This window comes from Echinops telfairi, unplaced genomic scaffold (genome assembly GCF_000313985.2).
Source record: "Echinops telfairi isolate 266 unplaced genomic scaffold, ASM31398v2 ScPeMD7_18;HRSCAF=68, whole genome shotgun sequence".
Lineage (NCBI taxonomy): Eukaryota > Metazoa > Chordata > Mammalia > Afrosoricida > Tenrecidae > Echinops > Echinops telfairi.
This window is the reverse complement of record NW_022103915.1, coordinates 75,662,903-75,688,812: the sequence shown is the minus strand read 5'-3', so window position 1 is coordinate 75,688,812 and position 25,910 is coordinate 75,662,903. Positions and strand designations below refer to the sequence as shown.

The 25,910-nt window shown below is 38.0% G+C and overlaps 1 protein-coding gene across 1 annotated transcript in view; it reads right to left on the bottom strand.

Moving 5' to 3' along the window:
* HEATR5A (HEAT repeat containing 5A) overlaps positions 1–25,910 on the bottom strand; it is a 151,049-nt gene that overhangs the window by 5,631 nt on the left and 119,508 nt on the right. The window contains exons 26-32 of the mRNA XM_045287650.1: positions 23,869–24,048; positions 15,741–15,963; positions 13,817–14,065; positions 12,289–12,416; positions 9,420–9,567; positions 8,574–8,846; positions 6,268–6,492 (exon numbers count right to left, since the gene is read on the bottom strand). Coding sequence (XP_045143585.1) covers positions 6,268–6,492; positions 8,574–8,846; positions 9,420–9,567; positions 12,289–12,416; positions 13,817–14,065; positions 15,741–15,963; positions 23,869–24,048 — 1,426 coding nt within the window. The remainder of the gene's footprint in view (positions 1–6,267; positions 6,493–8,573; positions 8,847–9,419; positions 9,568–12,288; positions 12,417–13,816; positions 14,066–15,740; positions 15,964–23,868; positions 24,049–25,910) is intronic.

The following is a 25,910-nucleotide window of genomic DNA, read 5'->3' as shown; positions in this document are numbered from 1 at the left end:
TAAACTATGTAGTACGTATGCACTTGTTCTGTTCAAACAACTGCCTGTTTGTCTATGTATATAGGCTCTGCATGAGCACAATTAACCCCAAAGCCCGTCACTACTTTGAGTGGATTTCAATTCACAGTGACCCTAAAGCACTGACTGGAACCACTTCTTTGAGTTTCTTCTTTTTTGGGGGGTTAGGGAGGCATTAATTAAAGGTTTTATTAGCGTTAACTGCCCGGGTGTTTAGAATAGAATGAGAGTAAAGGAAGACAGAGTAAAAAGAGACTAGCCGAAAGTAAGAAAGGGAGAGCCAGAGAGAGAAAGAGACAGAGGGAAGGTGAGGAGAGAGCTCTTTGCGTTTGTAAGGCTGGAGTTTTTACAGAAGCAGATGGCTCATCTTCCTCCGTGTAACAGATGGTGGGTCTAAACCACTAAGGATCAGTTAGCAGACAGATGCTTGAGCCACGAGGCCACCTGGCCTTGAACACAATCGAGTGTTCTGGAATTCCCATACTTTGTTAAGTTATCCATAATTTGTCATGGTCTACACAGTCAAGCACACAGTCAATAATACACAGGAAACCATATTTTTGGTACTCTCTGCTTTCAGCCAAGATCCATGTAACAATTAGCAATGAAATCCTTGTTCTTTTTTTTTTTTTTTTTTGTCAGGTATCATTATTTAATATTTTTTCATTAATATTTTTAAACTCATAACTGAATCTAGTTTTGTGTACCTTTTATTCTTTTTTGTTGTTATATTTTTTATTTTATTAGGGCTCATACAGCTCATCACATACATCTATTGTGTAAAGCACATTTGTATGATTGCCCTCGATATCCTTGTTCTATGGACTCTCTGGAATCCAGCTTGAATTTCTGACAGTTTTTTCTTTCTTTCTTTCTTTTTTTCTGGCAATTTTCTGTCAATGTTTTACTCCAATTATCTTTGTAGAATTTTACTTGGTTTTGACATTAATGATAACGCTGATTAATTTCTGCATTCCACGGAGTCATCTTTCTTTGAGCACAAATTGGATCTTCCAGCCAGGTGGACAGGGAACATTTCTTGGCCCAGACATGTAAGCACTTCTAGCAATGCACCTTTTTGCTATAATATCTCAATTGTTATTTTGTCAATTCTTTCAGTGAGTATTGGATTTCTTCCTTTAATACCATTGGTTCTTGATCATATACTAATTCCTGAAATAGCTGAATGTCAACCAGTTTTTCTTGGTACAGTGATTCTGTATTCTTTCTAGATTCTTTTGATATTTCTTGTATTGTTCATTATTTTGTCCCAAGAATTCTTCAGTATTCCCCTTCAGCCTTGCATTTTTTCTTTAGTTCTTCTAGCTTGAGGATTGTTTAGGGTGTGCTTCCCTTTTGGACTTTTTAACTCCGGTCTGTGAACATTTCATTATGATATTTTACTTTGTCTTCTCAAGCTATTCTTTGAAACCATCTCTTCAGTTCTTTTACTTCATAATTTCTTTGGATTGACTTATGTATTTTGTAATTATCACAAAGTGGTGATTTTATAAAACAGAAATGTATTTTCTCACCATTCCGTGAAGTATGTCTTAATCTGGGTGTCAAGACACAGTAGGCTTGTCTTTTGTCAGCTTTTGAAGACTGGTTTCTGAAAACTCCTGTACCCATTTAATAGAGTCCATTGGCTCCATGCAGATGTATCATGATGGGGTATCTATTTTCTGTTTCACTGTGTCTGTGTTGTTCTTGTTAGCTGCTGCTTACGCAGCACGATGAGTGAGGGAGACCCTGTGCACTACAGAACAAAACACTGTTCATTCCCATGATTTCTTTTTGATCAGTTTGATCACAGAGTTTTCACTGGCTGATATTTGGAAATAAGATTGCCAGGCTTTACTTCCTAGTCTGTCTTAGTGTGCAAGATAAGCTGCAATCTGTTCGCTATTATAGCACTTCACATGCTGCCACTGACAAATGAATGAGGACTACATAGGAGGTGACTCTGCCAGCAACGAAACCAAGGTCTTCTGGACAAAGGCACACATTCTACTCCTGGACCAGCAGTCCTTCTCTTCCATCTGCTTGAGCTACTACGTTCAAGAGCAAGTTCGAGTCTCTTCTGACATCCACTTTGATCCTTTTTTTCCTTCTCTTTTTTCATGACCTTGTGCCTTTTTTTCACATTCAATCTGATATCATCACATCTGGTATTTGATGATTAGTGCTCAATGCGTCAAATCTATTCTTAATACGGTCACTAAATTCATTTGGGATATCTATCCCCTTCTACCCACTGCTGTTGAGTCAGCTCCACTCACTGCAGCCTTGTAAGGCAGACCAGAACTACTCCACAGCATTTCCAAGAAAGCCTCTATCTTTCTCCTGTAGATTACTGGCTTGTGGGTCTGAATGGCTGATCTTAACGGTATCAGCCCAGTACTTAACTGAATGTCCAATGCCATATTTTGACTCTTGTAGACTGCTTTTAATTTTCTTCATCTTCAAACTGAATTTGTATATGAGGTGGTCATATATATATTTAGTAGATGGGATACCTAACCTTTCTGCCTTCAGTTTTTTTATCTTTAAAATGGGAATAACAAAAATATATACACTTAGGGTTATAAGGATTAAAAGACTTAATTGTCCAACATTTAGGATAGCATGTAGCAATACAGTGCTTACTACATGTTAGCTATTATATTGTAATTGTTTTTGTTATGCAGTAATACAGAAATGCTTGAGCAAATGTTTTATTTTAATTTTTAAATTTAAAGTTTTTATATTTTGCTAACATGTGTCAATTGCACATATATTTGTGCTTTGTCAACACTATAATTTCTCAACAACAGAGGAAAACTTTAGAATAGGTGCATAGGTCTCCATCATTTCAGGGAGGGGCTACTAGAAGTAAATAGCCTTCATTTTTCAAAGTCATAGGCTTATTAAATAATTTTCATCAACTTGCTAAGAAATTCAATCCTATTTGAAAAGAACAAGGTGTGACAAATTCAACCCATTATATTATACAAAAATAGATTATTTTTTATAGAGAAATGATATATTAACATAAGTTTGCTAACAGCTATTCAACAAATACTTAATAAACATCTAGAAATTAGAAACAAAATCTGAATCAGAAAAGGAGATATAGTGTAAACCAGGAATAACCCCCCCCCCAAACCCAAACAAACAAGGAATCAAATAAATTTCATTTCAGCTACAGATAAGGTCATGAATATGAAATAATATTAAAAGACAATAGAAAAAAAAAGACAATAGAAAGTGACAAAAGAGGATAGTCTACACTAGTTTGTCAGAGAAGTCTTGGGAAGTAATTCTGGATTCGATAGGTGAGTAACCTAATAGCAATAAATGAATGAGTGTGATCTTTTTTATAAAAGGTATCTGAATTATTTTATTTTTTAATCATTTCATTGGGGGCTCATACAACTCATCACAATCCATAAGGAATCTAAATTATTTTAATGTACAGTAGACACAGACTAAATTTTAAAGGTATGCTAGCACTGTTTTAAGCATTTTATATTTAATCCTTACAAAACTACCAAAAGTAGTGTGAGTGAAATTACTTATTTATAGCTCTTCTATCTGTATGTCTTTTTAATTCTTACCATATGATTGGGTGTGACCACGCAAATAAGATGGGTGAAACACTAACAGAGTGGGTTGGTCAGTTTTTACCATTCCTCTGGGAGTGAGAGAACCATTTCAGAAGAAGGAAGGTGCACTAGTGAAAGATGAGCAAGATACCTGCCTGAGAGGTGGAGGCAGCAGATGTGCCAGAGGTGAAGGCATGGAGACAGTGAGACAGAGCAGAGGCCCCACACCGCTGACACCATGAGGCAATGCAGCAGTGCAGTAAAGTGGCAGGTGGGCTTCCTGGGCCACAAAAGCACAGCCAAGGGATCATGTGGCTGAGAAGAGGTGCTACAGACAAAAGGGCAGTACCCTTACTATTGTATAACCTGTTAGATTCCCTAATAAACCTCATATTTCTGATGGTCTTAGGAACCGAGACACCGCTCCTCTATGCATTTCCAGGTGGGTCTACCCACATGCAGATATGCTGATCTGGTGAGAAAAAAGGTACCTCAACCTTCACACTGACGCTGGCTTTTTCTGTATACTGTCGCAAAATGTAGCAATGTAGTTTACTGTTGTTATATTAAGATTGTTACCCATGCTACACTATGCTTCAAGACAAAATTTAATTTATTTGTAATTAGAAATAAATATTTCACAATATATAATTACATATTGTTTTTGTGATTATTCACTATGCTTTAATCATGTTTAATTTGTAATAATGAAAATATATCCTGCATATCAGATGTTTACATGACGATTCATAACAGTAGCAAAATTAGTTATGAAGTAGCAACGAAAATAATTTTATGGTTGGGGGGTCACCATAACATGAGGAACTATATTAAAGGGTCGTGGCATTAGGAAGGTTGAGAACCACTGCTATAGAGAGTGTATTGTTAACCATGGTGCTACTTGAAACTGCAGCATAGTGAGCTAGTCTATTTAGTAAAAATGTTGTTTAATTTTCAGTGTGATGAAGCTCTTGAGTTTCTCCTCTTCGCATTTCATCTAAAATTCATTCAATCCCCACTCCCCATGAAATTTCCTTATTCCTATTCTCTTTTACCAAAATTACATGAAAGGATTCCTAAGCCATTTACAGTACTTCTATTCAGAGGTCCATGTGGTTAAGGAACTGAAGCTTCTTGCCAATAGCCAGTTATGACACTGAGGCCCCTTGCCTTTCACACAGCCACTTGAAAGAGTCATCTTGGAAATGGATTGTCCAGTTACTGCTTCAGCCAACATCCTAACAGTCAGAACCCACAGAAATGGTCAAATAATGGATACTTTTTTTAAGTACTCTACCACACAGCAAACATTTACCTGTCATGATTAGCACATTCATTAATTTTAGTAGCTAAGCCAATTCTTCAATGTCCTGGTCTACTCCAATTCCTTAGCTTTTCTTTTTTCTTCTTAGCCAAGCTTATCATAACCCTTTATATGACATTTTCTGTTACTTTCCACCCTTAGCTCTTTTTCTTTCTCTCACATGGTCTGAGGCCAGTCCTTTCTCCCTGTGGTGTGAATTTTATTTCTTTCTGCCTACACTGGGACTCTGGTTCCCAATATTATTTCCTATTCCCACCCCATCTTTACTTAACCCCCAAGCATGAGAAGACTTCAAAAAGTTCATGAGAATATGGACTTAAAAGACAGTGGAATTTTTCCATGAACTTTCTGTATCCCCCTCGTAAGAACACATGTATTTTACGATGCAGAATAAAATGCATTTTGCAACAGTCTTTTCTTTATCTTCTGTGATTGCTTTATCTTTTGATTCTCCTTTCCTATTGATCTTGGTCCTCTTCTCGCTCTATAAATTCAGGCAGGTTGATTTCATAGGCTGAACTGTCAGCTCACAAATACTGTAGTCTGAAATCATCATGAGTCCAAACCAACTTTCTTGAATTCTAGAACTATAGTTCCCCTAATTATCACGTGGCATCTCACTTCTGTTAATGGCACCAGGAGTGTTCAAGTTACCCTCCTTTGTCAACTCTGGGCACATATGATCAGTAAATTCTGTTGGTACATGTTTCACATTTTAGTTTTTATCCTTCTCATCCTTGTTCTCCTTACATACAGCAGTCTTGCTTTCCTCTCTACGTGGCTGCCAGAGTGACCCTTTAGAAATACACATTCCATCACATTACTCTCCTTCCTTAACACCTTAATGATTCCTCAGGGTCTATTTAAATGATGTCCAAATAGCAGTTGAATAAAAACAACGAGAAAGGCAAATTTTTATGGATACAGAAAATAATACTGGCTATAATTTATTAGTATGCACTAGGTAAAAGCTAGATGCTTTTCATACATTATGCTGTTCTAGCAATTTCCTGCAACATAATATTCTAATTTAGTAATAAGGAAATGAAGGCTTTGAGAAGTCTGTAACTTGTTTAGTCACATAGCTAGTAGAGTGAGGATAATAAACATACCATTACATTTGAACTTAACATATGGTTAAGTTTAATTGCTTGAAGAATAAAGATACTAAAATGAGAACATAAGTATACTTGTATATATCTCCTAAACACATGTGTAGCGGGCATGATCTGTATCTGAAAGATTGCCAAATATTTAATAGGTAAATAGCTTATCTTCAAAAAGCTGTTGCTCTTGTTTTGTACAACTGAACAAGCCCTTCCAAAGGGCCTGGGTTACCTGGATGCCAATAGTCCAGAACTGTCATTAGAGCACTACGGAGCAGCTCAGTCCAAGCAGCGTGGCTCTTTTCTGCTCGGGCCATGGGAGAAGACAATATTCCTTTCAGAGCCTGTAGGGAAGCTGCAACTGTTGAAGATAAGTGGCCCCCAGGTAACTTCAAAGCAGTTTCTCTGAGGACTCCAATTGTGAGATACAGTATAGTAGGGAGAACTGAGATGCTCCCTGTAAAGTAAGATACATTGAAAAAAAAATCTGGATTTCAGCCAATATTATGAATAATCAATCCTGAGGCATCTGAATTATGAGAAGTTGTGAATAGGACAATGTTAACGATTTCTTGCTTCTAAGATTATTTCTCATAGGATTATAATTGTTAAAAATCTATGGACTCAGGGGGTGGGAGGGGAAAAATGAGGAGTTGATATTAAGGGCTCAAGTAGAAGGCAAATGTTTTGAGAATGATGATAGTAACAAATGTACAAATGTGCTTGACACAATGGATATATGTATGTATGGTGATAAGAATCATATGAGCCCCCAATAAAATGATTAAAAAAAAATCTATGGACTGGTTAGAAAACGAGTACATATCTCTCTTAGAAATTAGAATGGGAAGTAATGATGTCTAGATAACACCCCATCTGTTATTTATATATTGATCCAGGATAAAAGGATAAGTGACATGAAGTAGATACAATCTATCAGTTAGTCTTTACACAATAGGATCTACTGGGCACTGGAGGGGTGGTGGTGGGAAGGTCTCAGTGTCATTATGCTTCTCCTGTCTTATTTAGTTTTATTTGGAACTGACAAATGCTGAATTATAAATTATTTCTTCACAGAATTTATGGGTTCACTCAGTACAAAAATATTTTTATGGCTACTGTGAGCTGAATAATGGAAAGTAATAGTATAAAACTAAAATGATCAATCTAATTTGCTCTGATGCTACTCAAAAAAAACTCATCAAGTACATTTTTAACTCTAATCCTCTGCTAGTAGTTTTTCTGTCACTCTTGGTAAGAGAACTCGCTAAAACACATTCAAGTAAAAATATGGTTAACAATCAATAAGTACTTACTGAGTATCTACTATGTATCTATCTAGAACGCCCTCAAAGATACAAAGTCCAGTTGGAAATGACTTACATCCTCTCTCTATAATAATACTGTGTAATGCTTCTCTATGACATATAACGGAACCCCGGTCCCACAGGTGGTCAAGCTCATGGCTGCTAACTGTAAGGCTGCCAGTTTGAACCCATCAGTCACTCCACTCGAACGCTGTGTGAAGAACAGCCTTAGAATCCTTATGGGGCAGTTCTACTCTATCATATATATCTATTTAAATAAATCACTTTATCGGAGGCTCTTACAGCTCTTCTAACAACCCATACATCAATTGTATCAAGCACATTTGTACATATGCTACCATCATCATTTTCAAAACATTTTCTTTCTACTTGAGTCCTTGGTATGTGGTTGTTACAGATTGTAATCACCTCGGTAGTAATGGCAATGGCATATAAAAGTTACACATTACCATATAGAAGAGTGTGTGTGTGTGAATTCCATATGAACTTCTCATAAAGAAGCCTTAATAGTGAGGTAGGTTTGGAGCTGAACGTTGACGGAAGGTGTTAGGTCATTTTAGATCAAGTAATACCATGATATTAGCACAGAAGCTGGGATAAACAAGGTGTAGGATTTTCACAGAAGGAAGTAGGAGTAAGGGATGCTTTTGGCAGAGCAGCTGCAAACAGAAAGGTCAGTGGCTGGACCCCACCAGCCACTCCATGGGAGAAAAACGTGGCAGTCTGCTTTCATAAAGGTTAACAGCACTGGGAACTCTATGGGGGCAGGTCTACTCTATCATATCGGGTTGCTATGAGTCGGAGTTGACACCAAGGCAATGGGTTTGTTTGGAATGATGCACTTTAAATGCTGTGTTAATAAACATGGACTTGATTCTAAACAGAACTAGCATCATCAAGGCAGGGGAAGTAACTAGACAGGGTATACTGAAAATGCCCAATAATTAACAATTGCCACTGGCTGGTTTAAGATATGACTAATCAAAGAAGAGCATATCTATCTATAATTGTTTCGTATTTATGCTCATCCTCTTAGTAAAACAAATGAGTAGAATGTATTATTAATCTTATGAAGATTAAAAACAATATTCAAACCTTTGGGCCAGCATTAATTTAACAAGAAAAGGAATAGCAACTAGGTTCCATAATGTATGAACACCATTTCTCTCCTAGTCTAGGTAAGGTGAAACAACCACACACCACAACATACCTTCAGGAGAGCACACTGCAGGAAGTTCAGCAAGAATAGCCAATGCAGCTGAAACCAATTTACTTCCATCTTCTGACAGCATTTGTGGCTTTGTAGTTTGTACTCCTGGGCTACCTGTCAATTTAGGATTTAGTTCTGGGAGCTGTCTAACCAGAATGCATACACACAATTCCAGTGTTGCAAAGACCAAAGATTTCCCAGGCACAAGTCCTCCTGTGTCCTTGCCCTCTCCAAATTCTGGCAGAGTTTCCTTTTCAGCAGCTCCATCATCAACTAAAACAGAAATAATAGTGCCAAATAAATAGTTTGTGTTTGCTTTTGGTAAATGGTAATTTAGTTCATTTCTGTTGTAGGCCACCTAGGTCACTGATGTCCTTAGTCATACCAGTTGGAACTGCCTAGCTCTGTACATGAGGGAAATAATACTCGTGCTTTTAATCCATTCTTAAAATTGGGATTTCTATTATATGTAGCCAAATGTAACCTTAGATGCTAAAACTCACCAATATCAAATTGGATTTGTAAGGGTAATTTAACCAATTTTTAAAACCTATTTGTTAAAAATTAGTCAGTTCTTTAACTGTAAATATCTGTAGTCCAAGCAAGTACTTGATCAATATATAGGATCTCCCTTCCTCCAAGTTTTGTTGAAAGTCCACTTTTCCCAAAGAATAAATTGCTTAGCTATTGATGGTTACCCAAGTTAATAGTAAATGAGGACTTAGAAGTCATGTTCAGAGATGTTTCCTTTGATACAGTTGGTTATTATAATGATAAAGATATATAAACCATGCTTTAAAAAAAAGAGTGCCATGCAGTTAATCCAGCATTTGGAGTGATATTCACCTTCTGCACTTCTTCTTTTCTCCTTCACATGTTCTTGAGCTGCACAGATAATCTGCCGCACCACTTCAAGCGAAGCCAACTGAATGGAAGGTGATTCTCTGGTCAAAATTACTCTATGCAGCACATTCAACAGCTCAATACCCAGGTCCTATTACAGAAAACATTCAGAGGATACGGCATTGGAAATCACGTAATGTCTCTTCTGGTTAAACTTAGAAAATGAGAATAATGAACGATTAATTAAAAAAAGGTATCATTTGTTTCTAATGTAGATAATAATGATAAAAAAGGTTTCTATGAAATAATAAGCATAGAATGGTTATCTCTCTAAAGAATAAAACATGCTGGACATATACTCTTGTATCGACCGTTCTCTTTTTTTAATTTATTATAAATCACTTTATTGGGGGCTTGTACAACTCTTACCATAATCCATCCATCCATCGTGTCAAGTACATTTGTACATATGTTGCCATCATCATTTTCAAAGCATTTTCTTTCTTCTTGAGTCCTTGGTATCAGCTGCTCATTTTTCCCCTCCCTCCCTCATAAACCTTTGATAATTTATAGATTATTATTTTTTCATGTCTTGCACTGTCCAATGTCTCCCTTTACCCTCTTGTCTATTGTCCATCCCCCTGGGAGTGGGTTTTAGCTAGGTCATTATGATCGGTTTTAGGTAGGTCATTATGATCGGTTCCCCTTTTCTCCCTGCACCTTTCTCTCCTCTTCCCCTCCTGGTATGGCTTCTCTCAATATTGGTCCCGTGGAGTTTATCTGTCCTGTATTCTTCCCCATTGCCGGCTCTTATCTGTACCCATGTACATGCTCTGGTATAGCCAGATTTGTAAGGTAGAATTAGAGTAATGATAGTGGGGGGCAGGAAGCATTAAAAAACCAGAGGAAAGGTGTATGTTTCATCGGTATTACACTGCACCCTGACTTGCCCATCTTTTCCCCACGACTCTTCTGTAAGGAGGATGTATGATTGCCTACAGATTGGCTTTGGGCTTCCACTCCGTACTCCCCTCCTCATTCACATGATTTTTTGCTCTGGGTCTTTGATGCCTGATACCTGATCCCATCGACATCTCATGATCACACAGGCTGGTGTGCTTCTTCCATGTGGGCTTTGTTGCTTCTCAGTTAGATGGCAGTTTACTTATCTTCAAGCCTTTAAGACTCCAGGTGCTATATCTTTTGATAGCCGGGCACCATCAGCTTTCTTCACCACATTTGCTTATGCACCCATTTTGTCTTCAGCGATCGTGTCAGGAAGGTGAGCATCACAGAGTACCAGGTTACTAGAACAGTGTGCTCTTGCATTGAGGAAGTACTTGAGTAGAGGCCCAATGTCTGTCTGCTACCTTGATAATTAACATATAAATATATGTACATAAATATATTTCCCCATCATCATATATATATTTACATATGTACATGCATGTATTTAGATCTCTATAGATGCCCTTTGCCTCCTAGTTCTGTCCTCTATTTCCTTTTACTTTCCTCTTGCCCCACTATCATGTTCAGCCTTCATTTGGGTTTCCAGAATTCCCGTGGTTACAGTGCCTTTGATCAAGCCCTACCAGACCTCCTACACCCTCTTCACCATCACTTTTCGGTCACTTCTTGTTCCCTTGTCCCTGGGTTTGTTATCACCCACTTCCTTTCTCCTACCTCCCCTCTCCCATGTCACACTTCTCTTACTATTGCTGACTCTGATGACTTCTTCAAAAATTAACAGTGAATTTGTCATTATAACACTTTTTCCCCCACCCCTATAACACTTTTTTTTTTTTTAATAACACTTCTAGCACAGGAGAAATACGCAGAGTTTAAAATTATTCAAGCTTCTGACAATTCAGATAGGAACCTGATTAATTTGTTAGTATAAAAACTACTTATATCACAGATAAACTATGTAAAGAGGAAATCAGACCACCAATACCCAAAAGTCAGTGATGAAAAATTACTATATTATACATAATGCACGGCTGCCCTTGAGAAAAGCTGCTAAAGGGAGTGCATTACTACTTTATCCAGTGATCTTTTTGCTATGGATACAACTGGGTCAGGGGTTAGTGGGTGACTCCATTTCTAATCTGGCCTCTTAAAAGGGTCCTGTTCTTTTCAAAAGACCTGGAGGGAGAACTCAGCATGACAGGCATTATTTGTAGCACACAGGAACTGCTACAAAGGCCAGATGTCTCTTGCGGAAACAGAACCTAGGGCACCAGCTTACAGTGGAGATAGAGAACTTCCTTGTCTTCACAGAAAGTTTGAATAAAGAGCTGATGGTGCTGTGCATTGGTTGCTAGGCTGCAGTTCAAATCCAAGAACTGCTGCTCAGGGGAAAGATGAAGCTGTCTTCTGCCATAAAGATCTACAGTCTTGAAACCTCTACATTAGGTTGCCGTCAGTCAGAATCAACTCAATGGCTGTGGGTCTTGATTTTCATGCCACAGGAAGCCCTTGTGGTGTCGTAGGGCTTCTTTGGGTTGCCAATGTCAAGGTTGGTGGTATGAATCCACAAGCTGCTTCATGGAAAGCCTGTAGAGAGTTCTATGGTCACTATGAGAGGGAATCAACTCAGAATCAACTCAGCAGTAATGGATTTTATAAGAACAATAGATAGTGGTCAGCTGGTGGCGCAAAAATAAGAGCAGTACAAGCAGAAGCACAGAGTGAGAGTCAAAGACAGGACCAGTCCTGGGTCACCAGAGCTGCTGAGGGCATTCCAGCTCCGAGGTAGCTCTGTGGCTGCTGAGTGCTTTTTATTCCTGTGCTTGCTCCGTTAACTGACATGACCTGAGGACACTCTATTCCTTGAATTGTGCAAGAGCCTAACAAAAACACAAGCAATCACCTGATCACTGCCAATCTTAGATCTGGGCCAAGGAACATCTAGAAGGGCCTGTAATGCATGCAAACATGCAGTAATGCTTTCCATGGTTGCATCTGAACGCAAGGAACACAGAAATTCCACACTGATCCCTGTGGAAAGCAGAAAAGAAAAGGAAACTTCTTTGAGATTGTTGACAAAGTTAAGTAATCTTCTAGTCATTGAGGGGATTTGCAACGGTGAGTTGAAACAAACTGTGTATAAATTATTGACTATAAAACTTATAATCTTTTCTGTAAACCTTCACCTAATTCACACACAAACATTTTTAAAATTCTATTTTGATAATAAGATAAGCAAATATTTTCAGCAAAATGGTATCCCAGATAAACTATGAATTAAGATTCTAAACAACTCACTAAATAATTAAATCCTATGGCAAATTCCCTAAGTTTGTTTTTGCTTACATGTACACAGGAATAATTTCAACCAGGCATGTCCACTATTGCTTAGTTGCTATGAAATATTTCGTTCAAGGATGCATAAACTACAGTAAAATTTTAGTTTCAATAACTCTTTTCTGTACTAAAATGTATCGAGTGAGGACTAGGCACTGTTCTTTGCATGAGATGCTGGACTGCTTAATCATAAGATCAGTGGTTTGAACCCACTGGACAAAGATAAAGCTATCTGCTCTGATAAAGACTTACAGTCTTGGAAACTCTATATAGAGGTTGGCTGAGTTAGAACTGACTTGATACCAGTAGGTTTGGTTGACATGTATCATTTTATGTAAATCTCTCAGAACCGAACGAAGCAGGCACTATTATTATCACTCATTTTTAGAATAGAGAGATGTGCACAGAGAACGTCAGTGATTTAATTTGCTCAGGGCCATCAACAATAAGGCATTTTGAGAACTGGAACTCTGGTAGTAAAAGGGCTCAGGTTATACTCATCAAAATCCTGAAACCTTTCCTTCTACAACAGTTGCTTTTTAAAAAGCTCTCACCCTAATGCAGGTGGAGCCAAATCTAATATACATGAGTACACATGAAGTTTGGTCATGCAAGCCCTGGAAAGGAATGATAACAGAAGCTCTGGAAACCACAAATTGCATATAATACAATAATTTATCTTTATGACCCTCACATTTCATTTGATTGATCAATAATATTTTTACCAGTAACAATCTTATGGTGTGTTTCTTCAGAAAATTAAATATGAAAAACATTTATTCTAAAAGCTCATCTTAAAAGTTTCAGAAAAGCTAAACAAAACAAAACAAAAACAACAACAAAAATAAGCAAAGATTAAACCTCAAAAAAAAAATTTTATCTTAAACATTTCCTTCTACTTGTGTGTCACTTAATGTACTTTCTCAAACTTTGCAATTATTGAGAACAGTGGGGGTTTTATATATAAACATGCACACACATATGTATGTATAGGCACACACAGATTTATCAAAAGACAAAGAGGGTGATAATCAAGAGAGCTGATAAGTAGTGAACCATAACTCAAAGATAACCACAGGCACACTCTTACTCACCTAAAATAAGATGGAATCTATCAGTGTAGACATCCTCAGGGGACTTGACTGGAGCTCCAGAAGATGAACCCTGACACATGGAAGTTGGTGTTACAGGTCTTGAGAGATTAGATGTGCCTTCATCCAGGTCGGCCACAACAAAGCCTGTGCTTGTAAGCCACAATGCTGTAGCATGGAGGATAAGTGCCCAGGAGTTGTAATAATGCACTTTTGTATTTTCACCTGTCTCTGCCGTATAGAAAGCACCACCTGCAAAGGGGGAAGCAGAGTGTGAGGAGGAATAAAACAGATCACCTTTCAATACATTTTCCTTTATTAAACGATTCAACCACTTCTACGGCCTCTGGAAGTTCCTATGTACTCCTTTCCAGTGTCAGTCAGTCCTCTCTCCCCGTTCCAAGGCAACCAGCCCTTGACTTTATGAAAAATATTTGATTTCACACATATAAATGGAACTTTATACAAATGGAAATATACAGTATTCACTCAATTGTGCCCTTCGTTTTTTTGTTAATGCTTTTGGAGATTGACCTACGCTTCTATGGTATCAGTATTATTTTTCCTAGTAAAAAATGTTGCGTAAGAGGACTGATCTATCTTTCATTTTATAAGAAACTTAAGATACTAATTCTTTAATTTTCATTTTTAATAATAAAAATATTTTAAACAAAATGTGTGTGTAAAACACTAACACCTACTTATAATCAAGACGGGCAATAACATTTTGCCTTTATTTTCTTAAGTCTCTTGCACTACCGCTTTTCAAAAACATCCAAATTTTGCTACATCCTTAATCCTTGCCCTCCTTCACTCATCACTTTTGATAAGTTGGTGTGAATATTCCCAAGTGTGTTTTTACATTTTGACAGTAAGAGCATTTATTCACAAATCTTATACATTTAAACGTCTACTTACAAAGCATCATACTGATGCCTTTGAACCTCCTTTTCACCTAACATTCTGTTTGTGATTTATTTACACCGAAGTATCTGTCACTTGTGCTGTCAAAATGTGTTTGTGAATCAGTTTTTTCCCATGGTTTCCATTTTTATGCCACTGAAAAGTACTACAATCAACATCCTACATATCTTTTTGTGTATTACTCCTATCAGAATTCCAGTAAAACTGGACAGGTGGATTCCAAAATTCCTAAAGACGAAAGAAACAATCATAGCAAAAATATTTTGGAATAACATGTAATAAAATAATGAGTGTCTACTAAGTATCCAGCCTACAAAATGTGCTACTAGTAATTGGCTAGAAGATTAGATCTTTATCCTTATTTTACACACAAGTTCCAGTTGGATTAATGATCAAAATTAAAAAGTAGAACTGTTACACTAATTATAACTCTTTATGATCTTAAAGTTAAAAAAGGATAAGTTAATAATTCAGAGAAGATATCTGATGACACAACACAAAGAAAGAGTATTAAAAATATATAAAGAAAAAATATATGAAGAATTAACAAATCAATAAGAAAAAGACAAACACCAAATAGAAAATGGGCAAGGAAACGAGAAGGACATTTACAGAGGAAATTTAAACTGCTCATAAATCTATAAAAATATCTTCAAAAGAATATAAACGAATAAAATACATTTCATACATATTAGTTTGACAAAAATTACTAACTATGGTAACAGATAATGTTGGGAAGATGTAGACATATGTAGCTGGTGGGCATGAAAACTGGTCTGACCACTTTGGAGAGCCATGTGGCAGGCTAAGCTGTACGTGCTTTCAAGAGAGTCAGCTCAGGTGTTTACCACGAAGCAATTCTTGAATTCTCACCCCCGAGTGAACACTTTCTGGCAAAAATGTTCCAGATAAGCATCACTTGCCAAAAGAGAATTTTTAAAATATTAAGTTAACTGTTAGGGATTGACAGTCTAGGATTGATGTATACATTTTACCTCCTTACCTTCAACAGGAAGTTGGGAGGCAAATTCTGAAGGCAATGTTAAGAGAGCAAAATCCTGAAGTGCAGCAAGCCAGAGTCTACTTAGTGTGCCGAGATCTGTGTGGACTAAGTCGAGCAGGCCATCTGGTGAAAGTGACTCATTTTTTTCACTCTCTTCTGAACAGATGGTAGTCTTCAAAGGCTGTCTGTATATTTTCTGTCTTTCTACAGCAATTATGTAGACCTGTTAAAGGTTAATTTGTAAATAGGAAAACCTTGGATCCAAAGAACAGGTACAATAACATTTAATCTTAAGAAGCAGACTTCTTTTTGAACACAAAACTCACTCATTCACTGCCACTGAGTCAATTCCAATTTGCAGTGACCCTATGGGGCACAGTAAAACTGCTCCTGTGAATTTCTGAGGCCGTAAATCTTTTTTTTTTTTAAATCAATTTATTGGGGCTCATACAATTCATCACAATACATAGATCAATTGTGTAAAGCACATCTATACATTTGTTGCCCTCATTATTCCCAAAATTCGCTTTCCTCTTGGGTTCCCGAAATCAGCTCATTTTCCTTTTTTCCCCTCCCCCTCCCTTCCTCCTCCCCTCTCCCCCATGCACCCTTGATAATTTATAAATGATTATTGTATCTTATATTACGAGGTCGTAAATCTTTATGGGAGAAGAAAGCCGCATCTTTCTCCCATGGAGCCACTGGTGGATTTGAACTATTGCTCTCGTGGTTGGCACACCAATATGTACAACACTATACCACCAGAGCATAATTGGAATGAAATGCATTTTGCTCTCAAGAAGGCAAACCTATACAACTATACACACAAAACTATGGTAGAAAGATCCAATAGTACTCTTTTCAATGAGATACATGAGGAAAACAAATATCTGGCAATTAAGCTGCCATGCTATACTTTCACAACTAAGGAAAATATAATTATTTATGGCACTTTTTCTCACCAAACCTATGTATAGCCTTATAATTAATCTCAATACAATTTCAGGCAACCATCTCTAAACCGAATGAAATAAAGTACTAACAATATTTTCATTCAGACATAATACTAAATCACTATAAAGAATCTACATAAATAAACAACATGGACTATAGACTATTTAAGTAATATGGTACATTTTTTAAATTAATAGATTTCAAATAATGAAAATTATTCTGGGGAAATGTTCCAGATAAATATAACCTGCCAAAAGAAAAATTTGAAAATATAAGTAACAAGCATTATCCCTTTATCCACAACTCAAGAATTCAAGAGGAGCTGAACCATGTAAATTTATGGCAAATTAATCTGCTGACAAAACTGAAAGAATTTATGTGAGAATTAAGTTTCTCTTAGGTAAGGCATACAGATGTGTTCATATGTCTATATAAAATACACATATATGTTACAGCACTACATTGAGAGAGAATGGCTAGAGGTTTAGGCTAGATTCAGAAGTAGTGGAGGAAAAAAAATAATAAAGAAGAGATGGTGGAACAAGGGATATCATTGCTGATGTCAGATGGATCTTGGCTTGAAGAAGAGAACATCAGAAAGATTGTTTACTTGTGTTTCCTTGACTATGCAAAGGTATTCAATTATCTGGACCATAATAAACTAAGGATAATCTTGAGAAAAATGGGACTTACAGAACACTTCATTTGTGTTCTTTCGGAACTTGTACATGGATCAAGAAGCAGTTGTGTGAACAGAACAAGGGGATACTGCATGATTTAAAACCAGAAAAGGTGTGCATTTGGGTTGTAGCCTGTCACCATACTTATTCAATTTGTATGATGAACAAAATCACCAGAAAAACTAGATTATATGAAGAGTGTGGCATTGGGATTGGAGGAACCCTTTAACAACCTGATATATTCAGGTGACACAACCTTGCTTGCTAAAAAGGAGGACTTGAGGCACTTGCTGATAAGATTAAGGAATGTAGCCTTCAGTATGGATTATAACTCAATGTAAGGAAGACCAAAATCTTCATAACGGGACCAATAGGCAACACCATGATAAATGGAGAAAAGGTTGAAGTGGTCAAGGAGTCTGTGTTGCTCGAATCCACAATCAATGCTCATGGAAGCAGCAGTCAAGGGATCAAAAGACATACTGCATTAGGTAAATCTACTGTACGAGATCTCCTTAGAGCAATGGTTCTCAACCTTCCTGATGTCGTTACCCTTTAATACAGTTCTTCATGTTGTGGGGAATCCCCAACCATAGAATTATTTTCTTTCTTTCTTTTTTTTTTTCCATAGAATTATTTTCATTGCTACTTCTTAGCTATAATTTTGCTACTGTTATGAATCGGGTGACCCCCGTGAAAGGGTCTTTCAACTCCCAAAGGGGTCACAACCCACAGGTTGAGAACTGCTGCTTTAGAGAATTGAAGAGCAAGGATGTTACTTTGAGGAATAAGGTGCACCTGACCCAAGCCATGGTATTTTCAACTGCCTCATATGCACATGAAAGTTGAACATTTAATAAGGAAGACCACCCACTATTATGATCCGAATTCTACCTTATAAGTCTGGCTAGACCAGAGGATGTACACTGGTACAGATAGGAACTGGAAATACAGGGAATCTAGGGCGGATGATCCCTTCACGACCAGTGGTGTGAGTGACGGTACTGGGAGTGTAGAGGGAGAGTTGGTTGGAAGGAGGGAACCGATTACAAGGAACTATATGTGACCTCCTCCTTAGGGGACAGACAACAGAAAAGTGGGTGAAGGGAGACATCGGACAGGGCAACATATGACAAAATAACAATTTATATATTATCAAGGGCTCATGAGGGAGGGGGGAGCGGGGAGAGAGGGGAAAAATGAGGACCTAATGCTTAGGTGGGGAGGAAATGTTTTGAGAATGATGAGGGCAATGAATGTACAAATGCGCTTTACACAATTGATGTATGTATGGATTGTGATAAGAGTTGTATGAGCCCCTAATAAAATGATTTTTAAAAATTCAAAAAAAAAAATAAGGAAGACCAAAGAAGAATCAATGAATTTGAATTGTGGTGCTGGAAAAGGATATTGAAAGTATTTAGCAGGGACTCCTAAAATGACAAACTGATCTACGTTGGAAGAAGTAAGGCCAGAGTGCTTTTTAGAGGCAAGGATGGCTAGACTTCATCTTGTATACTTTGGGCATATGTCTATTGGATCATACTTCTCTGACATATGGTTAGAAGAGAGCAGTTCCCAGAGAATGACATTATGATTGGTAAAGTGGAAGGATAGCGAAAAAGAGGAAGTTTCTCAATGAGATGGATTTACACAGTGGCTGCATGAATGGGCTGAGGTATTGAAACAATCGTGAGGATGGCACAGGACCACGCAGTGTTTTGTTTTGTTGTGCACAGGTTCATTATGGGTCAGAGCCAACTCGATGGCCCTGACAACAGCAACAAATGCATATGTGTGAGTGTATAGGCTATTTATAGTCTCTCTCACATAGTGTGAACATTCAAATAGTTTGCTGCAGATAGCTTAATTTTGCTTGCAGATTTAATAGTCGTAAGCCTGACGTGCTGGAGGAATTATACAAAAACGTTTGCATAACTTTCCTAAAATCTATACATATTTGAATTCCAAATATATCTGGCTGCAAGAATTTTAGACAAGGGATTATGAACCTCAATTACCCACAACAGGTTGGCCAATCATTATTTATCTTTACTAAGCAAAGAAGTAGAGTAGGGGGTAATGTGCTTAACAAAGAGCACCAAACTAAAACCAAATCCAATGTCAACAAGTTGAATGATTCCCACTGACAGTGATCCTACAGAACAGAGTGGGACTACTCCTTTGGGTTTCTGAGACTGTAAATCTTTATGGGAGTACACAGTCTCATCTTTTGCTCTCAGAGTAATTAGTGGTTTTGAACTGCCCATTTTGCGATAGTCAAATGATGAATCCATTGTGTTACTAGGGATTAAAAAAAAGGGGGCATAATTGATTTAAAGTATAGTGGACACAGTATGTGTGGGATACAGAAAGATTTCTCCCAAGTTGTGTCCCCCAAATATATGCCAAACCTAGATGCTTGCTACACATGGTAAATGACTATACACTTGCAGGTCAATAAAAGTAGGTCAGAGGTTATTCTCCCTAAGGGTTATCAGTTATCTAGAGCAATCATACTGTATAGTCTGTCCCATCCAAAGTAGGGACCCTCCCTTCTGATAAGGATAGTAGATTGTTTCCCTGAAGGAGAACCCAGGGAGGTCTAGCCCACTCAAGGGTGACCAAGATTAGGCTGCCATATTGAGTCCAGGGTCTGCCCTTCTTGCCACAAGTATACCCTTAATCCTTCCCCTTCCTATTACGTGTACACCCCAGCTCATCCCCTTCCTGTTACGTTTAAGCCTATTGTACAACCCCTTCCTGTGATGTATGTCTTTACCGGTAATTAGAGGGCATGCATGCCCCCAAAGATATATAAGCTTGGGTTAGCAATAAATCGCTCTTGCCCTCCCTTTCTCCTGCCCTCTCTGTGTGTAGACCTGGCTGTTGAGATCATGGCCTTCTAGGAGGTGAGCTTGCTACCATGAAATGTGTCTGACTCTTTTATTTCACTCTATCTTCTATCTCTCTTATTCTCTGACTTTACTATAATCTTTATATTTCTCAACTGTACAATTGAGTCTCTGGAACCTGTGATTAGTTGTGGGAGGCTGGCTTCCCCCACATATATGAACAAAGAGTTATCTGATAAATAGATTACTCAGATTGCAGAATTCTTGTTTATATGCTTTAAAGGTCATTAGATCCAACTTAATTAACCTAGGCTACACTACTTTCCCACCAAGTGTTGTCAGCATTAAATAATGACAAATACATTCTACAACTTTCAGGTTTTAAATAGCTCTACCAATTACTACTATACTATAGTAGGTGCATGTATGTAAAACGTTATATTATGGCAAGTCTATGAAAAATCAAAGAAACCATGATTAATACAAAAAACAGCAGAAAACGAAAGGTTAAAGTTACTGTTTCTTGCCATAGCCTCTATCTAGGTCTACATATTTCTGAAGGTGGTGTTCTATATCTTTTAGCCCATCCATGAAAAATTATGTGCTCTATCACTGACAGAAGATTACAATGGCAGTTTGGGCATCCTTATGGGAATCAAATAGTGTTCTGTTGAAATGTTCCTTGAGTCTGAAGCACTAAAAGACACGTGGAGCAGCATCAGGGCTGGAAGGTGGATTGGGTAGGTTTACAGTGAAATTTTCTTAAGAGATGTCTGCTACTCTTGAAAAATCAGTAGGTGCATTGTCATGAAGAAAAACAACTCTTGGAGCAATTTTCTCAGCCCCTTTCTCACCAATGCAGTTTTCAATTTTCTTAAAACTTCTTTCTAATAAGCCCCCATGACCATCTTGTGTACTCTGAGAAAATATATCAAGATTATAATTCTGGAATTCCAAAATACAGTGTCACTGTCACCTGTTCTCCCTTGGATTTAGGTAGCCCAGCAGAGCACGTTAGAAGCCACTGCCTTGATTAAACCTTTTTTTTTTTTTTGAAGGCACTCTAACAAGATTAAGATTGAAACAAGTATATTACTTATAAAGCTTCTCTGCAGCTACTCACTGATAAGGCACATGTTTAAACATGTTTTATTTGAGATGAATTTGTGCATGGATGATGAACTGGAACTCCAGTAGCAATACTTTTTGATTTATCCCTTGTCTATATAATTAAATTGACACAATTTAGTTATGCAGTATAACTACAACAGTGTAATGTTTTACACACACACGTATACTGTGAGTATATGCCATAATTAAATGACATAATACATGAATCTAAGCATAAGACATTCTGGATAAGGCAAAACTAGAGAGATAATAAAAAGCTCATGGGCATAAGGGACTCGAAAAGAGGAAGGAAGAATGAATAGGTGTAACAGGGCATTTCTGGGCCAGTGAAACATTTTTGTATGTTATTGTAATGGTGGATACATGACATTATGCATTTGTCAAAATCCACAGGACTATACAACACAAAGAGTGCACCCTAAACTATGGATAATGGTTCATCAATCATAACAATGTATCATAGTAATGCAAGATATTCATACATTGCATGTGTTGGGAGAGGAGGTAAGTGGGAACTCTCTGGTCTTTGTAAGTATTCCTGGTGGTGCAATGGTGAAGCACTTGGCTGCTCAATGAAAGGTCAGTGGATTGAGTCACAGGCTCCTTCACAGAAGAAACCTGGTGATTTACTTCCCTAAAGATTTACAGCCTCAAAAAAAACAAAAACCATTTACAGCCTCAGCAATTCTATGAGTTGGAATCAACTCAACACCATACAATAACTACTTTCTTTACAAATTTTCTGTAAACCTGAAACTGCTCTAAAATATAAAATACACAATAAAGTGTTAAAAGAGTTAATATTGACTTAGTTTAGTGGCTGCTGAGCTGGATAATGTACTTATGTGGGTTCATTACACTATTTTATCTATTTTAATAAATGCATAAACATTCCCATAATTAAGTTACAAACTCAAATAGTTTCCCTTCCTGATTAAGAAAGCAAACGTGGAAAAGTTAAATAAAAATCATAATCTCATACCCAGAGATATGTAGTACTAACATTATGGTTTATTTCTTTTTAGTCTTCTTTTCTACGTACTTTGTAATATATTTAAAGAATTTTCCTTTAAGATTTCTTTATACTTTGAACAGAAAACAACTGGTATTTAATCATCAAATATCACTCCATGAAAAAGCAAGGAAAAAAAGTTTAAAATATGTGTTTCATGAATGATAGAACATATAGCAGACTTATATTCCAAAAATTCAGCTTTTAATAGGAGTTGGTTTTCATTTTCGTTTACTGCCATCTAGTTGACTCTGTCCCATAGCAACCTTTTGGGTAGGGTAGAACTGCCCCTGTGTGTTTCCAAGACTGCAAATCTTTTTTTTTTTTTAATCGTTTTATTAGGGGCTCATACAACTCTTATCACAATCCATACATACATCAATTGTGTAAAGCGTATTTGTACATTCATTGCCCTCATCATTCTCAAAACATTTCCTCTGCACTTAAGCCCCAGCATTAGGTCCTCATTTTTTCCCTCCCTCATGAGCCCTTGATAATTTATAAATTATTTTGTCATATGTTGCCCTGTCTGACGTCTCCCTTCACCCACTTTTCTGTTGTCCGTCCCCCAGGGAGGAGGTCACATGCAGATCCTTGTAATCGGTTCCAGCTTTCCAACCCACTCTCCCTCTACCCTCCCAGTATCGCCACTCACACCACTGGTCTTGAAGGGATCATCCGCCCTGGATTCCCTGTGCTTCCATTTCCCATCTGTACCAATGTACATCCTCTGGTCTAGCCAGACTTGCAAGGTAGAATTCGGATCGTGATAGTGGGGGCGGGGAGGAAGTATTTAGGAACTAGAGGAAAGTTGTATTTTTCATCATTGCTACATCACACCCTGACTGGCTCGTCTCCTCCCCGAGAGCCCTCTGCAAGGGGATTTCCAGTGGCCTACAAATGGGCTTTGGGTCTCCACTCCGCACTCCCCCCATCATTCACCATGGTAAGATTTTTTTGTTCTGATGATGCCTTATACCTGATCCCTTCGACACCTTGTGATCGCATAGGCTGGTGTGCTTCTTTCATGTGGGCTTTGTTGCTTCTGAGCTTGATGGTCGCTAGTTTACCTTCAAACCTTTGAGACCCCAGACACTATGTCTTTTGATAGCTGGGCACCATCAGCTTTCTTCACCACATTTGCCCATTCACCCGCTTTGTCTTCAGCGGTCATAAGACTGAAAATCTTTATGCAAGCACAAAGTCTCATCTTTTTCCTGCCCACTGCTGCCTCACAACTGCTCTTGTTTAAAAAAAACTGGTAACAGGCAATGAAGCACTCTTTGGAACTCAGTTAACCTGTAATAGCTCTGAGTTGGGAGTCCTGGCGAATGGCTTGTGTTTTGGTTTTGGATGCTTTGCCATATAAATAAACCTCACATTGGAATGCTTTGTAAACTTTAATGTATATGTGTTCTAAATTATTAACACTGTGATGGCTTCAGGTATTTATTAAAAACATCCAAAATGCAACTTATAAGTTGACATGTACTCACCTCTGCCCAGGCCTTTAATACAGCTAATATCTCCATGGTAGAAGCACTTTCATTATATAAGTGACTCAGAGCTTCTTTTCCAGCCTGTATTTTTGTCAACGATGAAACAAGCAACTGATGAACTCTTCGGAGATCATTAAGGTCACTTACAACTCCACTTGTTATCCAAGCACTGCAAACCTGTTTTTTAAACAAAATCAAAAGTTATGTATTTTTAAGTGAGTTCAGCAGAGCTCATACACAGGCAGAAATCTTCAGGAATTGGGTCACTGGAAATATCTTGCTACTCAGAAGCCCAGTAGGAGATGCTTATAATGCAGTAAAAAGCCAGCATTCAAAAGGGAATGAAGTCCAAGGTTGAAGGAAAAAAGCCATGTGAAAAACTATACGAATTAAAAAGTTTCAGATGTTAATATAGAAAAATGAGGCTATGAAAAATACCACTTTCACAGCCCCCCCACCCTCCCAGAAGAATCCACTTCAGAGGACAGCACTGAAGCTACTGCTCAAGGAGAGGGGCGCATCTGATTAGAGAACACAGGAGCAAACGAAGAGGTAAAGAGAGAGTGTATAACACATGCTTGCCAACCAAGCCCCAAGGATGATATTCCTGCTCAGAGCAGCCAATGTACACAGAAGACCAGAGGGCCTGCCCAACCATGAGACATGATGTCCCTCACTGACCCATAGCACTACGAGGGACAACACTGGAAGCACAGTGTGGGAATTTTGCCCAATCTGACCCCACTAACCGGGGCAAAATGCGAAGGGTGTGAAACAGAGCAGCAAGGGGAGCAAAGCAATGAAGTCCCCAAGGAATACCAAAAAGTCTCTGGGACCAGGGCCTGGCACCCCATCAGACTTGACCTTAAAACACTCCTAAAGGTTAACAAACAAACCTGGAACTATTTACAGGCTTTTCTTTTCTTTTTGTAGTTGGCTTTTTGTTGTTGTTTGGTTTCTTGGTTTTGTTTTGCTCTGCCTTGTTTTTGTGCTTATTATTGTCTCGGCATGTCTGTCTAGACAAGATAAGTAGGATAAACAACGGGACCAACTGTGCTAGGGTGGGGGGGCATGGAAGAGGGGAGGCAGGGGAAGGAAGTGGGTGTTAACAAACCCAGGGATAAGGGAACAACAAGTGATCTAAAATCAATGGTGTGGAGGGCATAGGGCATCTGGTAGGGCTTGGTCAAGAGCAATGTAACTGAAAGGAATTGCTATAACTCAAATGAAGGCTGAGAATGATAGTGGGGCAAGAGGAAATTAAAAGGAAATAGAGGAAAGAACTAGAAGGCAGAGGGCATTTATAGAGGTCTAAATACAGGTATGTACATACTTAAATATATTTATATATGACGATCAGGAAATAGATCTATGTACATATATTTATATGTTAAGTATCAAGGTAGCAGACAGACATTGGGCTTCTACTCAAGTACTCTCTCAACGCAAGAACACTTTGTTCTAATAACCTGGCATTCCGTGATGCTCACCTTCCCTACATGATCAATGAAGACAAATTGGGTACATAGCAAATGTGGTGAAGAAAGCTGATGGTGCCTGGTTATCAAAAGATATATGTCTGGGGTCTGAAAGGCTTGAAGATAAACAAGGGGCCATCTAGTTGAGAAGCAACAAAGTCCACAAGGAAGAAGCACACCAGCCTCTGCATGAGATGTTGATCGGATCAGGTATCAGGCATTAAATACCCAGGGCAAAAAATCATAATGTGAATGAAAGGGAGTGCGGAGTGGAGACTCAAAGCCCATCTCTGTAGGCAACTGGACACCCCTTTACAAAAGAGTCACAAGGAAGAGACAAACCAGTCAAGGTACAGTATAGCACTGATGAAACATACAACTTTCCTTTAGTTCTTTAATGCTTCCCGCCACCCCTTGTCATAATCCCAATTCTATCTTACAGATCTGGCTAGACCAGAACATGTACACAGGTACAGATAAGAGCTGGAAACACGGAATCCAGGACAGACAACTCCCTCAGGACCAATAATGAGAGTAGTGATACCAGGAGGGGAAGGGGGG